This window comes from Amborella trichopoda, chromosome 8 (genome assembly GCF_054954075.1).
Source record: "Amborella trichopoda isolate Santa Cruz 75 chromosome 8, AtrichopodaSantaCruz75HAP2 v2.0, whole genome shotgun sequence".
In the NCBI taxonomy this organism is placed as follows: Eukaryota; Viridiplantae; Streptophyta; class Magnoliopsida; order Amborellales; family Amborellaceae; genus Amborella; species Amborella trichopoda.
The window spans coordinates 10993439-11020385 of NC_142343.1; the positions used below are offsets into that span (position 1 = coordinate 10993439).

The window sequence follows — 26947 nt, forward strand, 5'->3', positions numbered from 1 at the left end:
CTAGAGTATACTGTCCATTTACTCCTTAAGGTAAAATCCTATTTAAAATTAATCTTAGAATCCCAAATTTTAAGGATGTAACCTTCTCAACAGTAGATTAACCTCAATAAAAAAAGAAAAATCTCATATTATATGCTCTTGCAGGAGCATGGTGTACATATTTTCACTCAGTCAAAAGACCTAAGTGAGAGAATTTTTTCAACTTAAATTTTAGGAACCACATAAGAATAATTAGTTGATTATTATCAACATAAAAAAATTAAAATTTGGTTTTTTTAATACTTAAATCCCACTTATTGGGAAAACTTTATATACTTTATTGTATATACGTTATATATTTCTCCCTACCCAACCCTCATATCTGAATGGACAACTGAGATGGACTTAATGGCAATATCACATCTCTATACTGTTGTATTAATAATTTTTTATACGAAACTTTTTGAAACCAAAATTTGGTCGTCCGCTCCTCTCTTGAACATGCACCTACAAAAATATAAAAAAAATATTTTCGATAAAATAAACTGAGCAAAATACCCTTGAGTTTTAGGGGTATTTTTTCATTTTATTTTATCTGAAATATGCCCCATTGAGATGATAATACGTATCAAATTTTATATTTATATGATTTGTAAAAAGGGAAAAGTTTATATAGAGCCGAAGCTCTAAAGAATCAAATTTGAGCCTATCTCAAAAATTTCACTAGAAGAGGTTGTTTTGATGTTCAAATATCTTCAAATTGATCATCTCAACATCAAGAAGCATGGACATGAGAAAAAATAGATTTCAAGTTTTGGAAATAATGTATTTTGTAATACATTTTAGACGGTTAAATTTCAAGATTTTCAAGTTTTCATAGATTTGTCTATCTACACTATTTTTAAAGCTTTAAACTTTATAAATAAATATAAAAATATATTTTAAGGCAAGATTTTCAATGTTGAAACCACATTTCTCCATAGGCTTTAATTTGATTGTTTAGATCCTAGGGTCTATATAAACCGTACCTTTTTAAAAAATACAAAATAAAATAATATTAGGATGGGGAAAAATATGTAATTTGAAATATAGAAAGATTTCCCTTTAAAAAATTAGATGAACTTGAAACATAATGTAAAGGTTAATCAGCGGGTTGGGAAGGTTATTTTTGCAAGCAGTACTGTACACGAGTTGGGTCAAAAAATTCCAATTCAATAAACAAAGTTCAACATTTAAATCGACGAGGTAGAGCGTATCAGCAATCGAAGTGACAATCGCAGCTCCCTCCTAGAGCGCAGACCTTCTCTCTAGCTCTCTCCGTCTTTGCGTTGTCTGGCTCTCTGTCCTCCTCTGTTTGTCTCGAGCCATTCGTTCCCTAGCTCCCGCCTCTTCCCCCATATTCAAAGTCCAGAGGGAATATACGGATAGGCACTCCTCCCTCTTCATCCAAAACAAATATTCTCCGAATGTTCTGCTTTACTGCTATTCGTTGCTCGGTTTTCCCCATTAATCCTCTCTCTATGTATATGCCTCTGCTGTCTCTGTCTCTTCTTCACTTGTTTCCACCTGCCCAATCACCTCAGATTGGCTTTTTCACTTCATTAAGGGTATGTATCCTAGATCCGATTTCGAATCATTTTCTGCTTAAGTGTTTGCCTCAGTGAATTGGGTAATCCATTACTTGATTTTCTTTTTTCTAGGTATTTTTGGTTTCCTTTTGCAAGAATTGTGTTTGGTTATGTGGATGTTTAGTTAGAATTTGGATTTTTGATGGAATGCAATCCTGTGCTTCATACTCTTGCTGCTTACAATGAATTAGGTTTTGTCTAATTCAGGATTTTATTTTTAAGATTTTTTTTGTTTCACTTCTTTTTTTTCAAGGATTGTGTTTTCTTTTGGAAAGTTGATGGAAAGTTATCCCAGGTCTCAGGCTGTCATTTCTTACATTGGCTTGAGTTTTGTCTAATTCATGATTTTCTTTATCAGGATTTTTTAACTCTTTTCTTGTGCAAGGATTATTTTGATTATGTAGGATTTTTAGTTAGAATTGGGTGTTTTGGCAGGGGGATGATGGAAGGTGATCACAGGCCTCATACGGTCATTGCTTATGATGCAACAAGGGAGCGTAGTGAACATGAATTTGGATCAGCTTTGAGGAATGTATGCATGAGAGGTGACATTCTTTGTAAAGGACATGTGCTTGTTGTGCTTGGCGTCTTGCACAGTGTAACAAACCCTAGTAATTTCTTGACCTAATTCCCCTTCTCATGTATATATAAGTTTACTATCTTTGCTATAGTACTCTGGTTTATGCTCAATTGGGTAGCATTTGTGCCTTTGTAGTAATCAAATGGCATTCATTGCCTTATCTTATTTGCTTTGCTATAGGAATTGTGCAGTATTGTTGCTTAATTCCTTTTCCATGCCAATTTCTGTTCAACTATTATAGTAGCATTTCAGGGAAATGAAGAAGCATAGGAGATTAATTTGAAAGAAGATACAATTTTCTGCTAGAAACATGAAATCCCATTGTTTCATGGAGAAGCATTGGTTGGTTTGTCCACAATGGTCAAACAAGCTCATGATTTTTCTGAAACAATGCTGAAGAAGCGCACCATGTAATGTTCTACTTGGCCAATGAGATTATTTGGCTTTTGACAACTTTTTCATGATTTGGATACTATGTCTATATTGTGCCATGTAGATTTTGTTAGTGAAAATAGATGGCGCATGGAAGAGACTAACCTGAGATCAGAGAAGGGGTGATATGAGGCTGGTGATCGCATAACTCGGATTTTTGATCCTTTCACGTTTTAGAGAGAGAGTACACCTTTTCCTTGTTATTCGCATCATCTCTCTGGCTTCCCATTTTATAGGGAGAAGAAGGGGTACCGTTGTATTTCTCCAACGGGTCTCTGAGAAAGCAAAGGGTTCCCTGATCTCCAACGGGTGCCTGAGAAAACCGTTGGATGTATTGGATTTCCACATTATAGGCTAAGACACGTAAAGCCTCATAGCTATACGTGTCAACATCTCCTACTTGGCTATGACGGCCGAGCATAATAAGTCACATGCATACTTCCACTTTTGAGTATGATCTTTAAAAAAATATCTTGTCATGATGTTTTTCTCACGCTTTTGTGGATATGCCTCTCATAACAAACATCTATCATGAAGATTTTCATGCTAATGCGAATTTGTCACTCATGAAAACTGACTGATTTAAACATTTTTAAGTCCCAATAAGCTAGTGTGCTTAAAAAGTAGTTCCACACTTAGACCCTTTGTTAATGGATCAACGATCATATCTGATGAGGGCAAGTAACTAATAGTTACTTCATCTTTCTCAAGTACATCTTGTATGTAGTGATATTGGACATCTATATATCTTCCTTTGAAGCTATTTGCTCCACTTGAATTAATTTAATTGCAGCTTGATTATCACATAATATTTGGGCCGGTCCGTCGATTATTTACAGCTTCAAGTCGTCTATGAAACCCAGACGGCAAAAGTACAAGTAGTGCTACATGCAATGTATTTAGCTTCCTGTGTGTACCTAGCTATACACCTTTGTTTTTTGCTAGACCAAGAAACAACTGCCCCTCCAAAGAGGAAAATATGTCCTGAGGTGGACTTATTATCGTTCTTATCCCCAACAAAATCTGCATCTAAATATCCTATAATTTCAAGCTTCTCTGCTTGAAAACACAAGTTTAGATGCTTTGTTCCTTTAATGTACCTTATAATTATTTTTACTGCTTTCCAATGAGCTATGCCTGGATTACTTTAATATCTACTAACAAGTCCTACGGCATAACTCAAATCTAGTTTTGTACATCTTACTGCATATACCAAGCTACCAATAGTTTATGCATAGGGAACATTAGGCTTTTTTTGTCCTTTTATTGGACAATCTTTCCTAGACAACTTTACTCCCTTTTCAACAGGAGTAGACAATGGGTTATTCCATTTAAAATCTTTTGAGAACAGAATCAAGATATCTCTCTTGGCTCAAGCACAACATTTTTTATTTTCTATCTCTAGTTATTTTTATGCCTAGGACAAGAAAGCCATGACTTAAGTCTTATCAATCATTTCTAAGTCATTTCCAGCTATTTAGAATATCGTCTACATATAATGAGAGTATTGTGAATTTCCTCCTACTCTTCAAGACATACACACAATGGTCCAATCTTTTTACTTCATATCCCATATGTAGGATGGCATCATGAAATGTTAAGTATCATTGTCTTGAAGATTGTTTTAAACCATAGAAAGATTTATTTAATTTGTATACTTTATTTTCTTGGCCTTTAATTATGAAGCCCTTAGGTTGCTTCATGTAGATGGTTTTCTTTAGTTCACCATTTAGGAATGCAGTCTTTACATCTTTTTGGTAAAGTTCTAGGTCATAATATGCAATGATTGCTAAAATTATTCTAATGGATATAAACGTTGCAACTGGGGAATAAGTGTTGACTCCCTTTCTTTGAGTAAAACTCTTTGCTACTAACCTAGCTTTAAATTTATTAAGTGCTCCATCAGATTTTAACTTCCTTTTAAGTACCCATTTAGAACCTATAGGTTTCCTATCTGATGGCAAATCACATAGATCCCAAACTTTATTTTTCTCTATAGAATCTAATTCTTCTCTCATGGCATTAAGCCATTCTTGAGATTTTTGTGACTTCATAGCATCATTGAAGTCAAAAAGGGTCATGGATCTCATCCACGCTCCAACAATATTTACTAACAAGGCTTGGGTTGACTAGTTTTGGAAGGTCCTTGTTCTAAAGCTAGTTGTATAGGTAGGTCCTCTAATGTAAGAGATTTGACATTCAACCGAAGTGCAATTGTTACCATCCTCCATGAAGGTGGAAGGCTATTTAAGATTGTGGAAACTTGCATGCGCTCTGGAAAAACAAGCATTTTGTTTACATGTTCCACTACATTATTACCCTCCTTCATCTTAAATGAGTTATATTGCTCTAATAGCAATTGGAGGTATGTTTCAGATGTTGAGTCATATTTAGTTTTTATTGCCTCCAGCGAGCTCTTTGATGTGTCATGATGCTCGAAAACCTTAATAAGGTAATCTTGCATAAAAGTTAACATAAAAGTTTTTGCTATGAGGTCATCTTCTAAAATTTTTTCTAACAATTTATTTTCTTCTTCAGTTGGTTTATCACCAACCACTGGTGGATCTTCTCTTAGTACATATGTTATTCTATCTTGGATGAGGAGATATTCCATCTTTCTCTTCCACATGCCAAAATTGTTTCCATTCAATTTTTCAACTCTAGAAAGTTTAGCCATTACAATTCTACTTGCCATTTGCTAAGTTATGTGTGAGCAACCTAATACTTTCTAAGTTCTAAAGAAGCTAAATAAGCCACTAAAATATTTGTTATGTAGTCAATGCATGTACAGAGAGAGCTGCAATTATTTCATAAATAATATCAGTTATTAAGTGATGCCGTAAATTTTTTTTTGATGAAATAGGCAAGCTTTCAAGCACTACAATTATCAAAGATAATATAAATTCCCTTTTATTTTATTTATTTGGGGTGCATGAGCAATATCATGGGTGTGTGAGCCCTTATAATAAAAGAGCAAATATCAAGTATGTGATTCACTTTAGAAGACAGATCAATTTCTATATCACACCAAGACAGTAGGACATAAAAAAATCAATCCTGGACATTGTACAGTTGCTGAATTGCAATTCCAATTAATGGATACAGAGATAACATCGCCTTTCGCAAGAAATCTATCAACTTTAAAGTAACTCTGCAAAGCCTTGGCGATCAATTCTTGGCGAGTTTCAGCTTCAATTGAAGAGCTACACCTTAGAGAATTTAGAATACCACATCCAGGAATCTTAACAAAGGAAACTCTCAAGTGTGAGGCAAATCTAGGGAGTTATTGATAATCACCCATGTTTACTGCGTTCCTCTGATAAGCATCAAACATGTGTGGACCGAGTTCAACGTAGACAGTGGGCTCAAGAGATACCATCGACGTGTCATCCTCTTCAAATAAAGACCTCGAAAAGTCTTCATCGCCATGAATGAGAACATTTAGACATACTTTCTGCAGGCCAATGTTCAAAGCTAAGAGTGGGGTCAAGTATGCAGTTTGGTGGTCTATAGGGTGATATTATTAATTTTTTTTTTTGGAAGGGAAAAGGGCGAGAAGGCAAGATGGTCATCACACATTGAGAAGGTAAGGATTTGGGTGAGTTGATCTCGCTTAGAATTGGGTAGGTCTAGTACAACTACTCTAGCAATTCTCACAATATTTGTTCAAACATTTTTGACAACAACCAGTGAACCGGAAGTGAGAGACAACTTCTTCAAGACTGATGTAGAGACCCCCACCATTGAAGAATCATAATAAAAAAAAAAAACATTGTTGGAGCCATGCCAATCTTCAGTGACCCCATAGCCAGCACCAATATGTAGGGGCGAACAATTTTTTTGAAATTAGAGAGAGAATAAGGGGATTCACCATTCTCTCTCTCTCTCTAGAAATACCCAGAGAAACTAAGGAATCACGAATCTCCTTGGTGGTGGAAAGTCTTCCTTCTATCTACCATCGTAGGTTGCGGGATGAGAGAGAAAATATATTTAATTTTCTATGGATTATTATATGATATCAAGAAAGACTACAATCCTTCAAACAAGGGTTACAAGGAGGAGACCGAGAGTCAAAAATTACCACTACTCATATACTCTCTCTGTAAAAACACCGTTTATGGCTTCTCTATAACACTCTCTTCTCTGTAATACAAACAATATAATGCCCTTCAATTGCAGGGAACGAGGCTAGTTTGCTCATAAAAAAAAAAATAGGTAGTCAATCCCATATCACACAGTATCATATATCCATATCACAACTTATCAGATAAAGCAAACAACAGAACCGTAACCGGAGCCAAATCACCCTCACAATTCAAACACCAAAACAAACCCATAAAAAAAAGGGATAGAGATGATTTGAAATTGATTAATACAAAGGGAGTGCATGCATACTTATCCTTTAATTAATTAACACTGCGAACCAAGATAAGATAGCAATAGGTGATATTTTGAAGCACGATTAATACACAAAAATTGGGCATAGATCATAACAAACAAATCACATAAGCTTTATCGTTAAAAAAAATTTCAGAGTAAAAATAAGGAAGATAGAAACTGGTCGCTCTGATACCAATGTTAGTGAAAATAAATGCCGCATGGAAGAGACTAAACCCGAGATTAGAGAAGGGGTGCCATGAGGCTGGTGATCGCAGAGCCCGGATTTTTTATTCTTTCACTTTTTAGAGAGAGAGTACACCTTTTCCTTGTTATTCGCATCCTTTCTCTGGCTTCCCATTTTATAGGGAGAAGAAGGGGTAACCGTTGTATTTCTTCAACGGGTCTCTGAGAAAGCGAAGGTTTCCCTGATCTCCAACGCATGTCTAACAAAACGACGGGTTCCATGATCTCAAGGATATCCAACGTTCATATGGATGTTGGACCATATGAACGTTGGATATATTGGATTCCCACATTGTAGGCTAAGACACGTAAGGCCTCATAGCCATGCGTGTCAACAAATTTGTTTCTTGAGCATGTAAGAAACACTGAAATCAACTGGTACTGTATTTATGAGAATCTTATTGATCACACTATCAGTTCCTTCATGTTTCATCTTCAGATTGTTTACTTATTCCCCAAATTCTTAAGAACTGCTTGACACGAGTTCTTGGGGCACAAACTCTGGTTGATTTCCTTCTCTTTACCGCAACTGTGAAAGTTGGTGCTTGAGCGTGTGCATATATTATAGTGAAATGTATTTCTACATTGTTACAATCTTTATTTATTTACATTTTCTGTATTTTTGGAGGGAGTTCTTTAGTCCTTGATAATTTGGCTATGCCAAGGGGCAGTTTGAAATACACACACACACAAACATATTATCAGAGCCTTATCCTAACTAATTGGGGTCAGCTGCACGAATCCTGCTATGCCATTCTGCTCTATCAATGGCCATACCCTCAGTCAAACTATACATCTATGTGCTTTTGGGTCTCACCCCTCCTCTTTTAGAGCCCCCGCTTGAACTAAATTTCCTTCCTAATCGGTGTTGTTCTAGGTCGATGCTGCACATGGGAAAACCACCTCTCCCTCATCTTATCGTTTATTGGAGCGAAATTCTCTCAGATGTATTCATTCTGGATTTCGTCCTTTCATGTTTTGCTCCTCATCCATCTCAACATCCTCATCTCAGCTTCCTAAAGGTTGTCAACCTAAACTAAATAGTAATTCAGGTTAGTCTTTAAATGTATTTCATATTTTAGTTTCAATATTTTTTTGAATCAACTTGAAACTTTAGGCATGAATAGATTTAAACCAGGCACATCTTATGAAAATAACAAAAAATATTTTTTGTAAAATAAATTGACCAAAATACTCGTAAAATTTTTAGGAGAATTTTGGTCAATTTATTTTATCCAAAATAATTTTTTTGTTATTTTTATCAAATATGCCTTATTTCGATCTATACACACGTAAGATTTCAATACACAAGTAAGATTTCAAGTTGATCCATTTTTTCTCTTAAATTGACATTGAAATGCAAACTACATTCTCCACCATCTAGTCAAGATCAGACAGTGGAGAGGGCTAACTGAAATTATTGTTCCAAAATAGGTGCCACCTATTGGTAGATTTTTCATACACACACACACACATATACCACAGAGAGAGAGAGAGAGAGAGAGAGAGAGAGAGAGAGAGAGAGAGAGAGACTCATGCTTTCATGATTAGATTAGGGTTTTGCCTTGGCTTCCAATATTGTGAACCAAGGTGAAGGACCTCGATCATGTGCGCCATCAGTGTAGGAGATCCAGAGTGGGGTGTATCAAGTCCTTAATGATAACCCTTGGTAAGGTATCTTGTATTTTATGGTTCCATATTTCTTGATTCATTGTTGTGTATTGTATCTTCATTTTAGTTGAACAGAAGTGTTCTTTTTTATGGCATGCAAGTGAAGATCCTAGATTGTATTAGGGTTTTATTATTATGGATTAAAGTTGTATTTTGGATACTTGCAAGTGTTCTAGCATGTATAAACAAAAGAAAACAAGAAAAGTTTTAACTGTATATACATGGCTAGATCATGTTGTCTTCCTTTCATTGGTACCAAAGCATCCAAAAGTAATTGTGGGACATGCAGTAACTCCCTCCAAACCAAAAACACGTATCCCAGGTACTATTTCAGTGCCCCCATGGTCATACCATGAGCTTGTTCAGCAGCCTCATGCCAAAATAACTCTCACCTGGGTTTTGCAATGTGCAACCCTTTTCCAAACCATGGAGATTCACCCATACATGCCTCATGGTTGTAACCTTTAAAAAATCAAGAGATCGTATCCACACATCATATGTGAAGGAAGCCAAACAAGATCCTCATCCTAAAACTTGAGAGAGAGAGAGGAAGCCAAACAAGATCCTCATCCTAAGACTTGAGAGAGAGAGAGAGAGAGAGAGAGAGAGAGAGAGGAAGAAGCCAAACAAGATCCTCATCCTAAGAATTGAGAGAGAGAGAGAGAGAGAGAGAGAGAGAGAGAGAGAGAGAGACTTTACTTTACTATCATAAAAGATTTGAATATAACTATGTGCAAATTGCAACGGAATGAGTTGCACTTCCTTTCATCTTGAACATTTGAAAGAACATTCGAAAATTTTCCTTTCATGTTTTAATAATAGAAATATTGATTCAGTTTCCTTATTTTGTCAAAATATAGGTTAATTTGTTATGGCTAATAATAATGTTTTTTGTCATGCAAAACATGGTCCGTTTGCCACAGTGGGATACCAAACTAAAGCTTGCATTGATTCATTTGGTGGAACCAATTTGCGTACCCTGGAGGAAGAAGTCTCTAAAAAAGTTGATATTTTTATGAATTTGCTTCTTCGAATTCCTCAAGAATGCAAAGATGGGGTAAAGTGCTCTTATTTTCTTTATTCATTGATTACATTTTTCAACATGTAGTTGTGTATTTGCATGTGTGGATGGGTGGACATGGACATAGGCATTTGAACTCCCATGGTTTGAACTACGGGAGTTGGTATTGATTATTGGCATAGGAGCAGTTGTTATAATATGTGTTCATGAGTATGAACCATATTTGTGCCTGCACATGTGTGCGCATACAACGCATTTGCATGTGTTGCTATGTTGTGAATGAAAACTTGTTCTTGACTTGGAAAAAGTTGCCAAATCAACTCAACTCATCTTGTTCAGTGGATGACTTCTATTAATGAAAATAACTTGGATTAGCCTGAGTTTGCCCTTGATGGGCGGAGTGATCTCCACTCAAGCTCTAGCTCTATCACTGGAGCGCGATTTAGTGGGGGAATGTCCACCACCAATTAAGTTCCCCACATTTATGAGTTACTTCAAAAACAAAGAGAGAAAAAAAAAGAAAAACTCATCAGAGTTTCTCTAATCTTATTCTTTAACTCAATGAATCAATCAAGTTTTGGTGGGGATAGAGTCAGTGGGCAGATCGAGTTTTTTTTATCTCTGTTTCTAGGTTCTTATAAAACATAGGTTTCTAAGGCATCTATATCATGGTGTTGTGGCATCTTGCCTTATTTTTAGTAGCTTATCATATATGCAACTTAGCCCTTGGAGATTCGCTGTGATTCATTACAAATAATGAATTTATGACCCTTCTAGATGAAAAATAAAAGAAATCTGGACCATCTTCTTCTTTTGTAGGTATTTTTTGTTTGTTAGTTTTACTATCTTAGTTATGTACTATTTTTTCTGAAGAACTTAAATTCTTTCAGGCCTCTATGGAATTCTTCTTTAATTGCTCAGTGAAAATAGTCAGGACCTAGCTTATTCAAAAATTTTGTATGATATGTTAGAGAAGTTTAAATTGATGGAAGTTCTATCCACCTTAAGGCTTTTCAAAAATTTTGTATAGTGTGTTAGAGAAGTTAAATTAATGGAGGACTTGTATCGACATTAGGACTTTGAAATGCATTTGACCAATTGACGCTGCAAGCATCAAACGAATATAGGCAGCCAGTGTCATAAACAATGGAGATGAGCACATTGCACAGATGACAGACATCTAGTCAGGACTATGGTTCATCTCCACCACTCATTTTGACAAAGCATAAGCAAGAAAAACTTTGAAGAGATATTAGGGCAACATCTCGATGACTCAAGTACCTTGCCTCAATAAGGACATTTCATGTGTATATTATACATTTTCTTTAAAATTTAGGAACAATTTTTTTAATTGGGAGTTTGAAGAACTTAAATGGAGGATAAGTACCTTGGTTTTGGGTTTTCTTTTGCATTAAAGTTTTTGTGCTGAAAACTTTTATGTTATGAGAAAATCAGTTTTTTGGATTCTTATTGCTAATATTTCTATTATTTATTGTTGCTCAAGGAATTCATGATCTTGTTATGCTTTTAGATTGATGTCATGGTCAAAATAGTTGCTGGAACGCCAATCAAGAAAGTTGTTCTGCAAGAGGTTATTTCTTGTAAAGCTGTTTGGGTTGTTCTCGACAGGTATTGTTTTTCAATATTATCTCTTTCTATGTTGGTTTCCTAATTTCACAAAATGGCTTTGTTAGTCAAACTTATTTGCATGGTCTCTTCATGGAATGTGTACTTCTAAGTAATTTTATATTAACATTTGTATTTTTTTTCCAATTAAATAGTAACCTTGTCACAGTGCATGGCATGTTGAGATATCTTAGATGAAGTTGAGGCTTGGATTTTCTTGAGTTAATTTGAGCACATGGCAACTATCGTAGTTCCTAGGAGAGGAAGCGGGATTGGATGTGGGACGGAGTTGTTCCTTCCCACCCCTGCCCCCTTCTAAAACCCAAAATTGACATTTGTTGATCCCATAGTGGTGCCCACCAAGAAGAGCAGGGCCTCGTCCTTAAAAATATCAAGAGAATGGGAACTTGTTCCCATTCCTGAGCCACATAACTGGATTCCAGTAGTGGGAGTGCTCCTTAGATGGAAGATCCCTGCAACTGTGGTAACTATATTATTGATTTTGGGGAATATTAGATGACAGGTGTTGGCTAATCCATATCATTTTGTGAAAATCATCATCTTCATCATCCGAGCCTTATCCCAACTATTCAAGGTCGGCTACATGAATCATGTGCCGCTATTCCGCTCTATTAAGGGCCATACCCTTAGGTAGACTATAAGTTACCATATCTCTTCTCACTATTTCTATCTGTCTCTTCCCCTTGCCCTATTAGGGCCTTCAACTTGAACTAAATTGCCTCTCCTCACTGGTGTTGTTTTACATAGACTCTGCACATGGCTAGACCACCGAAGTTTATTTTCTTCCATCTTATCGCCTATTGGAGCCACCCCTAAGTTCCCTTGGATGTATTCATTTGGAATTCTATCATTTCTTGTCTTGCCACTCATCCATCTCAACATCTTCGTCTTGCCACTCATCCATCTCAACATCTTCATCTCCGTTACACTCATTCTATGGATATGCTGTTTTTTTTACCGCTCAACATTCTGTCTCATAAAGTATGACTAGTCTTACAGCCGTCCTACAGAACTTCTCGTTTAGTTTCATTGGTATGCGACAATCACATACGATACCATAAGCACATCTCCACTCCATCCAACCAGCCCTAATTCTATGCACGACATCTTCTTCAATCTCTCCATTCTCATGGATTATCGACCCAAGATATCAAAGTATCTCTTTTAGGTCATTCATTTCATTTCATGAAAATATCATTTTATATATTTAATACTGTGATCAAACACACACTATAAAGAAAAGTTAATACTCAATTACAGGATGTATACAAGGTTGTGTGGGGCCGAAATAGATTCAGCCATTCCCAAACTAACATGCACAATTCTCTCTGAAACTCGAAACCTCTGAATGGCACTTGTCTATGTAGCCCACTGCCAATCACCAAGAACCATGTCATACTTGCCACTGTATGAGACCTGTCAGAATCTAACTAATTATGGGCCTTCCATGGCACATCATGACATCATGTCATGGATGTTGCGGTGCTTGTTTGATGTTAATGCCCATGCTCTTGCATCTTTCACCATGCTTGCAGTGCCGGCTGCTGTCTTCACTAGCAGATGGAACTTCTCAAGACATCAGACTGTTGTCGCTTTCAAAAAGGATCTGGACACCCACAATGCTGCCTTTCTTACTATATAACGAGCCTTCTCGCTGTGCATTTGTCGAACAAACTCAAATAATAAGGGAGGGCTCTTAGGGTGCGTTTGTTTTTTTGAAAGATAACTTCTGAAAAGTTGAATGTTTTGTTCTGGAAGGTTTAAATAAGTTCTAGGTACTATGTTTGATAACTTGCTGTAATGTTAAGAAATTTATGCGTATTGTGTTTGATAACATGTATATTAACAATATAAATGTAAATATAATATATATAGGGGAATGATTTTATGCAATCGGTTGTATAGTAGTATAATGCAACCATCTTCAAAAACCATGTTAGAGACATTTTTTTGACATGAATTTTAAACTGTGTACTCTTTTCATTCTAAAGAACAATCATAAAAAAGGAAATTTTGAAAAAACGCCCTGGAAAGTGTTATTCTAACCCAATTAATATAAGCTGTCCATTTTAGTGAGATGGTTGGATATAGGCCTCAGAAGGTTTTTTTACTCCCAAAATTTTTATATAGTGTTATCATCATTAGATTAACAATGCTAAAAAAGGAAAAAGTTATTTTGAATTTGTTAAGGCCTAGATCTTGGAATTCACCAAATGGGCGGTAGAGATTTATTCTTGGAGGGTGCTAATTTTGACTATATCTGTGGTGCAAATTGAATTTGTTTTCATAGGATTAATTATGAGGATGAAGAGAATGTGAGTGCAAAATTTGGGGCCCTTCAAATACCAAAAACATGGCTTTCTAGAGGTGTGGTTGCATTATACTACTATACAACAGTTGCATGAAATCATTCCCCATATAATATAACATAATATAATATATAATATAATGTATTTTATATATTTTATTAATGAATATTTGTATTGTATATAACATATAATATAATATTTATTATAATATAATATAAAATATTTATATAATTTATATTATAAAATATAATGGACGCGGTTTCTATGCGGCCAAGCCCACATATGTAGAAATGCGGGTGTATTAATAAATCTATTTTTGAGATAGATTTTTTTTACTTAATTTTTAAGGACATGTAATCTCTAACATGGAGATCATGAATATGAAAAAATAAATAAATTTTAAAAACTAGAAATTATAATTCTAGTAAAAAAATTTGAACCGTTAGTTTCCATTGTTTTTAGATGGAACACCTACTTGCATGCATCTTTAAGATGGATGCTTTACTCTTTTTGGACCACATATGTAGTCGTGCGGTCTCGCCCACATGAAACAATTTTCCTAATATAATAAATATATATCATATATAATATATAATATAATATAAGATATTTCTATATTATATATAATATAATAAATATATATTATAAATAATATATAGTATTATATATAATATAATATAATATATTTATATATTATATATGATATTGTAAATATACGTTATATATAATATATAATATAATATAAATATACAATAATATTATATTATACATAAAATATATATTCAATATAGACTATATAATATAAATTAAATTAATAAAATAAAAATAAAAATATAAAATATAAAATATAATATAATACAAATATATAATAATATTATATACTACATATAATATATAATCAACATATACTATATAATATAAATTACATTAATATAATATAATGTAAAATAAAATAATATAATTTACATTAAAAAAATAAATGTAAATATAAATATTTTATTTTATAATATAATATTATATTATATTATTTTACATTATATTATATTATATTATATTATATTATATTAATAATACTAATAGAATATAAACAATCAAATTAGATCCCACTTTTAAATAGTGTCGAGAAATATGGTTTTAATACTGGAAAGTTTTGTGATAGTCTTAAATTATATTTTAACCTTTAGTTATAAAATTTAAAGCTTAAAAAATAGTGTAGATCGAGCAAATCTATGAAAATTTGAAAATACTGAAAATTGACGGTCCAAAAATGCGTTCCAAGGTGTACTATTTCCAAACCTTGAAATCCATTTTTTTCTCATGTTCATGCATCTTGATGTCGTGATGATCAATTTAATGATATTTTGGTATCAAAACAACCTTTTCTAGTGAAAGTTTTGAGGTGGGCTCTAATTTGATTGTTTAGAGCTTGGGCTCTATATAAGCTTTCCCTTTATATTATGCATAGTGAATAATGATCAACAAAAACATTATGAAAGATTAGGTTCCTAACCCCCTATCAAGAACTTAATCTTTCATGTTTTAACAAAGGAATGAGAACTTTTGTTGGAAGATTACTTTCTGAACTTTTAGATGGAAACCTGGGAACTTTTCGCAAATCTGAAAGATTTCTTTATGAAAGAATTCTTTCCGAAAAACAAACATGCCCTTAATGTTAAATTGGCGCTTGTCAGGTCAAGAACTATGTAGAATATTCATGTACCTGTGGGATAAGCTTGGATTAAACTAAAAGAAATTAAAATGATTAAAGTTCCCTTGTACTATTCCTTTTCTCTGAAATTCTTATAACCATTTTTTCTGCGAGTACTTGTCATGATGCTTCTTTGAGTTACAGCTGACAAGGTTGATGCTGCACTCCATAAATATATTATCCACAATTTTCCCACTCAATATCCACCTTATTGGAATTCTATGCAGCTGATCTTGAAGTTGTTTGGCATCCTTGTTGTAGCACTCTCACCAGACTTACTCATGGAATGCTTGGCCTTGTTATTTTGCTATGTCCATATGCCTGAATTCTTTTGGAACTTTGTTCTTCAGTTGATAGATGTGCAGTTTAAAATGATTATTATGTAATGCACAAAGGAAACTGTCTTTTTCATGGGTACTTAAGCGAAATTTGATTATATTTGTTATTTTTTGTGTCCCAAGGAATTCTCTCTCATTCATACGCAATTGTAATTTATTAAATTTTCATTCTGGGGATGGTAAATGATGTGGAGTTAAATTTTAACAGGCAGCTCAGAAGGGATTTGAAATTTTATGTAAGATACTTGCCATGCAAGGTTTCCTTACTAGAAGAAAGCCTAACAGTAGTTGTGTTGAGGTCTTTTGCGACGAATGATCCAGATGTTTCACAGCAAAGTCCATTTTATTCTCGCGTGAAGTTTGTTCAACTCAAATCTAATACTCATGATAATGTTTACACTGAGCAATCTGTTATTTCTTGCGGAAGTCACCCCTCTTTTAGTTCTCACGATGACTCTGAGATCCAGAAGCTGTCTGTTGCATCTTCATCAACAGACAATCACCAAAAAGAGGATGTCTTATCTGTAAAGATGGAAAATTTACCTTCTCGAATTCAAATATTGGGTATGTGTTCTGCTTCCATTCTGGACTTCTATGGCATTTCTTCTAATGGATATGGCATTTCTTCTAATGGATGCACATGCCATACTTACTGTATATGATTCTAAATTCCTTGAACTGTCTCCAAAGTGTATCTAGTTGGGGCACATGATATTGATATCAGTCTTTCTATGTTTTATTTTTATTTTTATATTTTTTCTTGTCAGATTCTCTTCCAATAAGTAGCTTGTAAATCATGTAATTTTCTTTGTCTTTTATTTTTGGTAATTTCTGTTTGAATTGTCTTCCTGGAGATTTCATAGTGTAGCTGCTGAGCTGTATATGCCATCCTTGCAGCACTTCATCTCTTAATTCAATGCTGCATAAGGGGGAATCAAAGTAGCTTTCTATGTCATAGTTTTCAAATCAATATTTCTATGAGAAATATGCAACATTATTTATTCCAAAAATGGTGCATAATATTTTCCTTTCTACCTGTAAAATACATAGTTCTTTTATTTGACATGGGAGCACTCTACAAGGCAAAGCAGGAATTCATCTGGATGTCAGAGCTTGCCTTGCAATTATGAGAATGTTAAACGGTGCATGTGTTTCATTCCATTTTATACGTACTATAATAGATAGCTTTTATTTCTCAGGGGATCATTCTACAAGGAAAAATAGGAGTGCATATGAACATCAAAGCTTGCCTAGCAGTTATGAGAATGATCTCCAGAGCAGTTGTTCTGAGAAACCAGTTCTTTGCTCAGGTTGTGGGTTGCGTACTGTTATGTATATCAAGGAGTCAATGAGGTTTAGTTTCTCAGACATTCAAGTTGTGACAAATAATTTTTCAGAAGCAAACATGATTGGGGAAGGTGGATATGGTCGTGTATATAAGGGTACACTTAAAGATGGCCAAATGATTGCAGCAAAACTACATAAGAAAGACACTGCAGAAGGTCATATGGCATTTTCCTCTGAAGTCTTCATCCTTGGATTTGCACGACACAAGAATATTGTGATGCTATTGGGTTATTGTTGTAAGGATGACCACAACATTCTGGTGTATGAGTATATCTGTAACGGATCTTTGGCTTGGCATTTATTTGGTAAGTATTTGACATATTTGCATTAGGCTCTGGGCTACTTGTTCAATGCTTGTGAAGAAAGTAACACAGACATTATTGACATGTACTTTTGTAAATTGTTAAAAAATTTCCTTGATCAGATAAATCTGCTGATGTGTTGGAGTGGCACAAGAGACAAGCCATTGCTGTTGGAATAGCAAGAGGATTGCGTTTTCTACATGAAGAATGTCGTGCTGGTCCAATTATTCACCGGGATTTGCGGCCCAGCAATATACTATTAACTCATGACTTTGTTCCCATGGTATTCTTATCTCGTGTCTATGTTCTTCTAGTCATTTTCCTATTTAGTTTTCTTTTGTTCGTTGTCTCCCTTTCGTATCTATTCATTATAGTTATGCCTGCTCATAAGGTTGACACCATATGTAGCCATTGGTGTTATAATTTATACAAGTGGCAATGTACTTCTAGACAATCATTTATATTATTTTTCACGACACTTATATAACTTGTTTCACTGCAATGTAAATATTTAACACATTCTCCATTCGGAGATATCCTTTTTTCCCCCAATACTTTCATCGTAACTGAGTGAAGCTGGGATTATTCCAGGATTAAGAATTAAATAGAAACTGGGTTTTTAGGAACCAATCTTGAACCTCTAAGTACAATCTCCACCTCTCTCATCCATTCCCTAACCACATCTTTGGTATGAGAGTGTTCTAGAAGAACTATGTTGTTAGTGAGTCTCTGGTAGTAGCCAGCAACTCTTTGGTCATGTTAATCGGACGATGACATATTCATCGTCCACTACGGGATGGCTAGCTAGCTCATGATCTAACTTTCCATGGAGATGAGAAGCAAGCATTTAGTGAGGTTATAACTTAGTTCTATATCAAAAAATGGTCATGACTTAGTTCTAACTTCTAAGAGAGTTCCCCCCAGGAAATATCATGGGCTTAAAGTGCTCTATAATTTACTGGTTTGAGCCATGAACTTCTCGAGAAAACTGGTGTTCAGAGTGGTTTTAGGGAATTGAGGGCCGGCAGTACATGATGTCCATTGTTTGAATCCCAGTTAACCTAGCAAATAGAAAAAAAACCTTCAGTAGTTCAGTAGAATATTCTTGTTTTTTTTTTTGACAAGGTTACATAGGAATGGAACTTGAGACGTTGAGCTATGAAAACCTAGCCTCTACCGTCTTGACCCAAGCCCATTCCCTTCAGTAGAATATTCTTTTGAGCATAAGAACTCTCTCAATTTTGGTTTCACTTGAGGCGGCACCATTAAAACCCTAGAAAGTGCTTGAGGCCTTTTTAGTAGAATTCAATGAACATTTAAATATGCAAATCAAGCATAGAGGAGAAGATCTAGTGTGTTGATGAAATACAAGCTGAAAACCAACAATTTTCTGAGATTGCTTGTTGAGGAGAAGTTCAAGAATGCTTCTCTGATTGCAAAAAGTTCAGTGGCATGGCTCTGATACATATCATTTTGATTCAATAAGGTTTAGAAGCAGTTGTCGATAGTTCTTTCCATAGATTTCAACAAGTGTGTTTGATTCCCAAATACTGGGCATCTGAAAAATCGCACTAAACACCTGAAAGTGTGTTGTTGAATGGCTCGATGACGCATCTTAGAGCGACAGCAGTTTTGCATGTTGCAATTTCTAGAGGTATGATGACATCTGGTTGTGGATGAGACCACTGTTCTGGAGTTTGTTGATCTTCTTCTTCCTCTTTTTCTTTGGTCTGACCATTAGGTTTAGGTTTGCATGTAAATCTGAATTTTTTTGTTATACAACTGACCTGTTCATTCTTGTGATTCTTCTTTCTTTTTTTAGGACAGAGGTAATCATGGATTTCACTTCTTGTTAACCTTTAGTTTTTCTCTCCCTCTGTTTTGTGTTGAGAGAATCTCCTTTGATTTGCATTGGGTGAAAAGATTGTAGGTAGATGTTTTCTCAATAGTGCCCTACATGGTGCTGTATTTCTTTTTCTCATCATTGAATGAAAACCTTAATTAGGTTACAAATGCACGATATGGATGAAATAATGGTTTGCGCTGCCATAATCTCAGAAAAATATCAAATTATTAGCCAAAAGATACTAATTTTTGGTCTTTTACATTTTCAATATTACATTTACAGGAAATGTAAGGAAGATATTGGGGAAACTAATGGATATCCCCTTTTTTGCAGTACTTAAAAAATGTTCCATATTTTTTCAATTTTGTCCTTCTTTTTCAGGTTTTTTCTTTTTCCCAAAATAGCCTTGGAGCCTTGGTTTGGGTCTTGGACTTCCTAGCGAGGTTATCACTAAACTTCTAGTTCCGAACCGATTTTTTTGTTAAACAAACAACGAGGAACTCGAAGTTCCAAACAATTTACTTGTATATATGGTAAAAGTTTATATAAGGTTGTAACCTTAAAATGTAGAATTACAGATGCACCTCAAAAATCCATCAAAAAGGTTGTTTTAATGTTGAAAAATCCTCTAATGGATCATCTCGACATCGAGATGTATGAATATGAAAAAAAAAGGTTTTGAATCCCAGAAGTAGTGCATCTTGCAACACATTATCTCGACTGTCCATTTTCAAGATTTTCATATGTTTATAGATCTACTTGATTTTAACCATTTTTGGAGTTAAAAATTTCTAATTAGATATGAAAATAGATTTTAAGATAATCCTAAGAATTTTTTACAACAAAATTACATGTTATGATAAAATTTGGAGGTGCGCCTTAATTGGATTGTTTAAGGTTACGACCTTATAGAAACCACACCCATATAATATATATATATATATATATATATATATATATATGACTAAACGTTACAATCGCTGGGCAGCTATAATGAATAGTAATATAGGTAGAATGGGAGTTAGATCTTCATCATGTGGTTCAGAATGCATATCACTATATGAATTTTAATATTTTTTTTAGAAATTGGATTATAATGAAATTTTAGACGTGTGTACTAAAAAATAGGGCACACAATTAAAAAATATATAAAAAATATTTCCAAAAATATAAAATGATCGAAATACCCCTGGAAAATGATGGGGGTAATTTGGTCATTTTAAATTATTGAGAATAATGTTGTTATATTCTTATATGGTGCGCAATAGTGTTAGGTATATACACCCAAAATTTAATCTTAATCAAATTTATAGAAAAAAATTAAGATTCAAATAGTGATATGTATTTTGAACCACTTGATGAAGATCTGACGGCTGGGATTCCACCTAAATTACTATTCATTATAGCTGGCTAGCTATGGTTAGCTTTTCTATATATATATATATATATATATATATATATATATATATATATATATGGGAAACACTTACAAACATTCATGAGCAAATTTCTATAGTATTTCGCTCATGGCTTATCACCATCCAAAGTCTATCAAATGATCACGGTTGTCCCATTGTGTTTGAATTTTAATAATTATTCTACAATTCAGATTCATGTGAAATTTGGAGCATGTGTACATCTAACCAACTAGCGCTTAAATGAAATATAAAAATATAATTTTAAAAAACTAAATGACAAAATACCCCTGAAATGTTCATAGGAGTAATTTAGTCATTTTTATTATTTGAGTTATGTTATATATTTTATTTAGGTGTACCACACTAAGGTGCGCACACACACACCCAGAAAATTTGAGGTTAATTGGATTTGTAGAAATATTATTAAAATTCAAGCACGATTAGACAATTGTGACCGTTTAATGGACTTTGGATGGTTATGAGCCCTTAACGAAGTATTGTAGAAATTGGCTCATGAACGTTTTTAAGTGATTTCCTACACACACTCATTGTGTGCTTCTTCAGTTGCACATCGTACTCCCTTAAGCAAAATGCTTATTTTAATTTTGGGATCCACTTATTTTATTTTGAACTTTTAACAATAAATATGTCATTTATTTGAGGGCTTAAGTTTACACTGTGCTCCCTTGGGATCACCCCATACTCCTTTTTTTAAAGGGTCTAGCTTTATATGGTACGAAACTTAATGTTTTAAACCAGCCTTTTACTTGATTGAGAAAGTTCCAAATATATAAATATATATATATATATATATATATATATATATGACCCTCCCCCACCCATGTGTGTAGGATCCAAAGGATCACCATTAAATTTGGCACAGATTTATAGAAAAGTCAAGTCCTATACTCATGTGATAACTTTTCTAGAGATCCGTGCCTACGTTAATGGTGATCCTTTGTGGTCTTACACATATGGGTGGGGGAGGGTCCTAGAGGATTTCGCCTATCCCCAGCATCGTCCAAAGTTCATCGCACGGTCACGATTGTTTGGTAGTGTTTCATTTTTCATTTTTTTTCCTACAAATTGGAAGGACTTGAAATTTGGAGCTTGTGTACATCTTAATGAGGAGCATCTAATAAAAATATAAAAAATAATTCGCGGAAAAAAAATTGACCAAAATACCCTCGAAAAGTTTCGAGGGTATTTTGGTCAATTTGTTTTGTGTAAAATATTTTTTTGATATTTTTCGTAGATTTGCTTATTTTTTATGAACACACGCTCCAAATTTCAGGTCATTCCGATTTGTAGAAAAAAAATGAAAAATGAAACACAATCAGACAATCGTGACCGCGCGATGAACTTTAGACGGTGATAAGGGTAGGCGAAATTACTGTTCATTTTTGTCTATAGGCATTTTGTAGTATCTTCCATATATATATATATATATATAATTTCTAGGGCATTTGATTGGAGGAGGGCATGTCGGATGGGCGAATGAACTTTTACTAAAGATGAATCTATGGTTACTCAAAGAAGAAAGAAGGCTGCTCCACTCACAAATCTCCTAAAGAAGGACCAATCATGGCACTGGTTGGAAGAGTGTCAAAGAGGTTTTGAGGACAGGACCTAAAGCAGGTTGTGATGGATGACCCGACAGTTGCCAGATCACACTAAACCATTTGAAGTACACACAGATGCGTCAGACCATGTCATTGGCGTTATGCTAGTACAAGAAGGTCACCCTATCGCATATGAGAGCTTTATATATATATATATATATATATATATATATATATATATATATACCGCAATTTGGACTTCCGAATATTCACCATTTAAAGGAAACATAAAAAAAACCCAAAAAAAAGGGACGTGCATGAAGTTGAAATTTTGGGGCATTTTTTTTTAATCCTGCAAAAGGAAGGGATGTTTACGCTAATTTCCCAAGACATTAGATGCTAACACATACTTTAAAAAACTACGGAAAGTATGATCCGTTGCTCAATATGAAAAACGAAACATGTAAGAATCTCAATGAAAATTTTCAGAACTCTTAAAATGCTGCAACTTTCATACTAATGGGTAGTATTTGTAGAAATGGATAGTAGTGCCAATATTGGATTTAATCTCATTATCATCATCATCATCATCCTAGCTTTTTTCCAATTAATTGGAGTTGGCTACTCGAATCTTAGTCCGCCATTCTGCTCTATTAAGAGTCGTAGCCTCAGTGAGGCCAAAAATCCTCATATCTTTTCGGAATACTTCTAACCACGTCCTTTTGGGCCCACTCCTTGCCCTTTTCAATCCTTCCACTTGAACTAACTCGCACCTCCTAACAGGTGTTATACTGGGTTGGTGCCACATATGGCCAGCCCACTACTACTCTCGTTCATCTTATTGCCTATTGGTGCCACACCTAAATTTTTTTGAATGGACTCATTTTGAATTCTATCCCTCTTATCTTGCTACTCCTTCATCTCAACATCCTCATTTCTGCTACACTTATTCTGTGGGTATATATTGTTTTTTGTCTACCTAACATTCCGCCCCATAGAGCAAAGCTAGTCTCACAGCTGTCCTATAGAACTTACCTTTGAACTTCATTAGTATACGACGATCACATAGAATTCCAGTTGTACATCTCCACTTTGCTCACCTAGCTCTAATTTTGTGTGCTATATCTTCTTCAATCTCTCCATTTTCTTGGATTATCGACCCAAGATATTGAAAGTACAGTTTGTTTTGTACTTCTTGGCTGTCAATCTTAACTACTTTCTTGTCTCTACTCCTATTATTACTGAACTTGCATTCCATATACTCTGTCGTAGTCCGGCTAATTTTGAAACCTGTGGATTCTGGAGTATCCCTCCAACGTTCTAACTTTGTGTTGACGCTGTTTCAAGTATCATTAATCAAAACTACGTCATCTGCGAACAACATGCACCACGTTACCTCATCCTGTAGGTGCCTAGTAAGTCATTCATAACTAAGACAAAGAAGTATGGGCTCAATGCTGACCCTTGATGTAGACCTATTGTCACTGAAAACTTACTCGTCTCTCCACTAGTTGGTCGTACACTAGTCAGTGCTTCGCTGTACATATCTCTCACCAAGTCGGTATAGGATCTGGAGACTCCTTTCTTTTCTAACACCCACCAAATCAAATTCTCGATGTACTCTATCATAAGCTTTCTCTAGATCAATAAAGACCATGTGGAGGTATTTTCCCTTCGCCCTGAATCTGGTCTTATCTCTAAAGATCAATATTGTAATATAGTGTAGGAGAATAGGCAATGATGGAGGAAAAAAAAGGTTTCATTTGGTGGAAACATGCAATGTTCTGTCTTATGTCATGCATGGATATTGGTACAGCACACAGTCTATATGGTGTGCATGCTCCTCAATATTGCAAATTCAATATAAAATTATTAAGAATGAACTTTGTTGGTTACATGTTTGTTTACACTTGTGTTTCATGCCTATTTATACGCTAGTTGCTTCTTGTTATATTGGAAAATTTCATGTTGCAGTTAGGTGATTTTGGGCTTGCTAAATGGAAAACAGATGAAAGTTCTATTCACACTAGGGTGCTGGGTACATTTGGGTGAGTTAATCTGTTTCATGTGCAATGTAAACATATCATTACCTTCATATAATGTAATATATGGGTTGGAATCATTTATGCCCCGGGGCATACATACTTAATTACTAATACTTTTGCGCAGATACCTTGCACCAGAGTATGCAGAAAGTGGTGTTGTGTCTGTTAGAACAGATATTTATGCCTTCGGAGTTGTTCTTCTTCAACTGATTTCTGGGCGTAAAGCAATTAACTTCAGTACAGGAGAAAACCAAATGTTATTGAGATGGGTACATTGCAGTTCTTTTTCTTTTTGTTGTTATTGTAATGCATGGAACATTCTTGCGATTGGTGCATTTCTGCTCTTGTTTTTTATTACATTATACAGATGTATAAATTTTTCCCAAGATTTATACTCTGTGTTTTTTAAATTATTCAGGCAGAACCACTTATTGAAAGGCTTGCATTACATGAAATCATTGACCCACGTATAGGAGAATCATATGATACAAATGAGTTGTACAATATGGCAAGGGCAGCATACTTGTGTGTGAGAAGAAAACCAGAAATGCGTCCATCTATTGGAGAGGTATCGCTCTGGCATCCATGACAGTCTGCAGTCCTCTTATCGTGTGTTGTTATTATTTTTGCAAATATTTTACACATCTATACATGCCGAATTTATTGTTTGTATTACATCGTTTCATTTTCACTATTTATATGATAGTGATTGTTTGATGTTGATCATAACGTAACCCACTATCCGTTAGTGCATTTTGAATATTATTTATTGGAATTCCCCTTGTTTTCCTTGATTAAATTTTATGAACTGATTGTTTGGAATCTGCGTGTACTTTAAGCAATAAACTATTTGATTGCTGAAGCACAAACTGGGCTAGAAACAATCTGATTTGATTGCTGAAGCAATAAACCACTCAAAAAACAGTCAAATTTGGTCTAAACCGGTTCAGAATGGTTTTGATTGGGTTTCTTGTAATTTGTTCATTTGTTTTTTCAGACCGGTCCAACTGGTGAACTAGCCAGTTTGGAGCGGATCAGTGCCCTCACTTGTTCATTGACTCATCCGGTTCTTAAAATTGAGTCGTAAGTATAGATAGTAATTCTACTATCCAACCTCTGACTTTGTTTCATGTCCCTTCAGGAACAACTACTTTCAGGTAGAGGTAAGTGTTAGATTTTGCACCTAAAACATTCATGAGGGAATTCATGACAACATATTAACATATTCTGCGGAAAACATGATGTAGGATGCTCACTAGAGATAATAGTATTATTATGCATATTCTCCATACAAGCACTGGTTAAGAATGAGCTATAGTTAAGTTGCGGACTTGTGGTATCTTCTATGTAGTGAGAATGATTATTTCATAATAATTGATAAAATTATTCTTAAGGTATTTGTTGCATTAAATACTACCAAATACAAAATGAAGGCAACTTGAAAGTATTAGCCGAAAGATATCCAGTGCTCAAATTGGGCTACAAGAGTCTTGTCTTTTTTGAGTCAGAATCACACACTTATGCCAGTCTGTGTATTATATAGTCTTTTTGAAGATCTTTCCCTTAGTTAGTGCGTGAATGTTAACCTTTGTATTGGGAAACAAATAGGTACAAAATAGGGGGCCGTGTACTCGGTATAAAAAATGGCAACCCACAAGTCAGGTTCTCTATACTCCGCAGAAATGAGGTGCACCCTGATTGGCTATATTCATAAGCAGTATGTATTGTATGGCTCCTGGAAACCGAAAGTAAAATAACATGGGACCAAAGTCAAAAGAGTCCCAGGAATGATTCCACTGGTGCTGTCCGCAGCAGCTCCATCTTTGATGTCGGCATCAGCCTCTGAGTTTGTCCTCTGCCAGGTATGCTGTAGGGAGATCTGAATATGCCTGCATATATCAATTAATTGGTCAAAAAAGTGTTCTAGATGCCATGGGTAGGGGGAGGCTCCAGATGCCCAGTTTTTCTAAGTCACCCTCAACCACTAAAAATGAGCCCCATTGCTGATTGAATCTTTTGGTGCCTTTAGCGAGGCCACTGTTACTGCCATGGTGGAATCTGTGTCATCCATGAAACCAGAGTAGGACTCAATAGTGTCCCCGCTATGATCATGGAATAACCCGCATGTGCCACGAGTGTTTCTGAGTGAACATCCATTGAAGTTCAGTTTAATTTGGCCTTGTTCCAGTGATCTTCACAAGGGTAATTGAGGGACTTTTGGAGACCTTGCTTTGACCATAGCTTGCCAATTGTTGAGGAAATCTGCAGTGGAGTGGAAATTGAAATGTTCAGAGTTTATTGCCCAGAAAATTACCATTTATTTAATGTGATATTTGAAGAACTTGGTATTCCTTTCCTTCCCCTCGATATTCTGGTGTTTCTCACTGTCCACGGCGCCCAAAGAGTTGCTGCTAAGGCTGCTCTCCATAAAAATCTCCTTGCAGATGAGAATGATGGAGAGTAGTGGAAGAGGGTTGGTATAGACTTGTGG

The 26947-nt window shown here is 34.9% G+C and overlaps 1 protein-coding gene across 4 annotated transcripts in view; it reads left to right on the forward strand.

Moving 5' to 3' along the window:
- The first annotated feature begins 1246 nt into the window (after positions 1-1246).
- LOC18436029 (putative serine/threonine-protein kinase PBL21) overlaps positions 1247-26947 on the forward strand; it is a 40817-nt gene continuing 15116 nt past the window's right edge. Inside the window, exons 1-11 of one of the 4 annotated variants that reach the window (XM_088873514.1) lie at positions 1247-1586; positions 2043-2218; positions 8120-8294; positions 9837-9970; positions 11466-11563; positions 16145-16500; positions 17136-17588; positions 17708-17868; positions 24386-24459; positions 24581-24725; positions 24875-25024. In XM_088873514.1, the coding sequence (XP_088729640.1) occupies positions 8216-8294; positions 9837-9970; positions 11466-11563; positions 16145-16500; positions 17136-17588; positions 17708-17868; positions 24386-24459; positions 24581-24725; positions 24875-25024 (1650 nt within the window). In that variant the 5' untranslated portion in view covers positions 1247-1586; positions 2043-2218; positions 8120-8215. Of the gene's footprint in view, positions 1587-2042; positions 2219-8119; positions 8295-8862; positions 8912-9836; positions 9971-11465; positions 11564-16144; positions 16501-17135; positions 17589-17707; positions 17869-24385; positions 24460-24580; positions 24726-24874; positions 25025-26947 lie in introns of those variants that run through there. The other 3 variants (XM_088873515.1, XM_011625769.3, XM_088873516.1) reach the window with 3 other exon arrangements.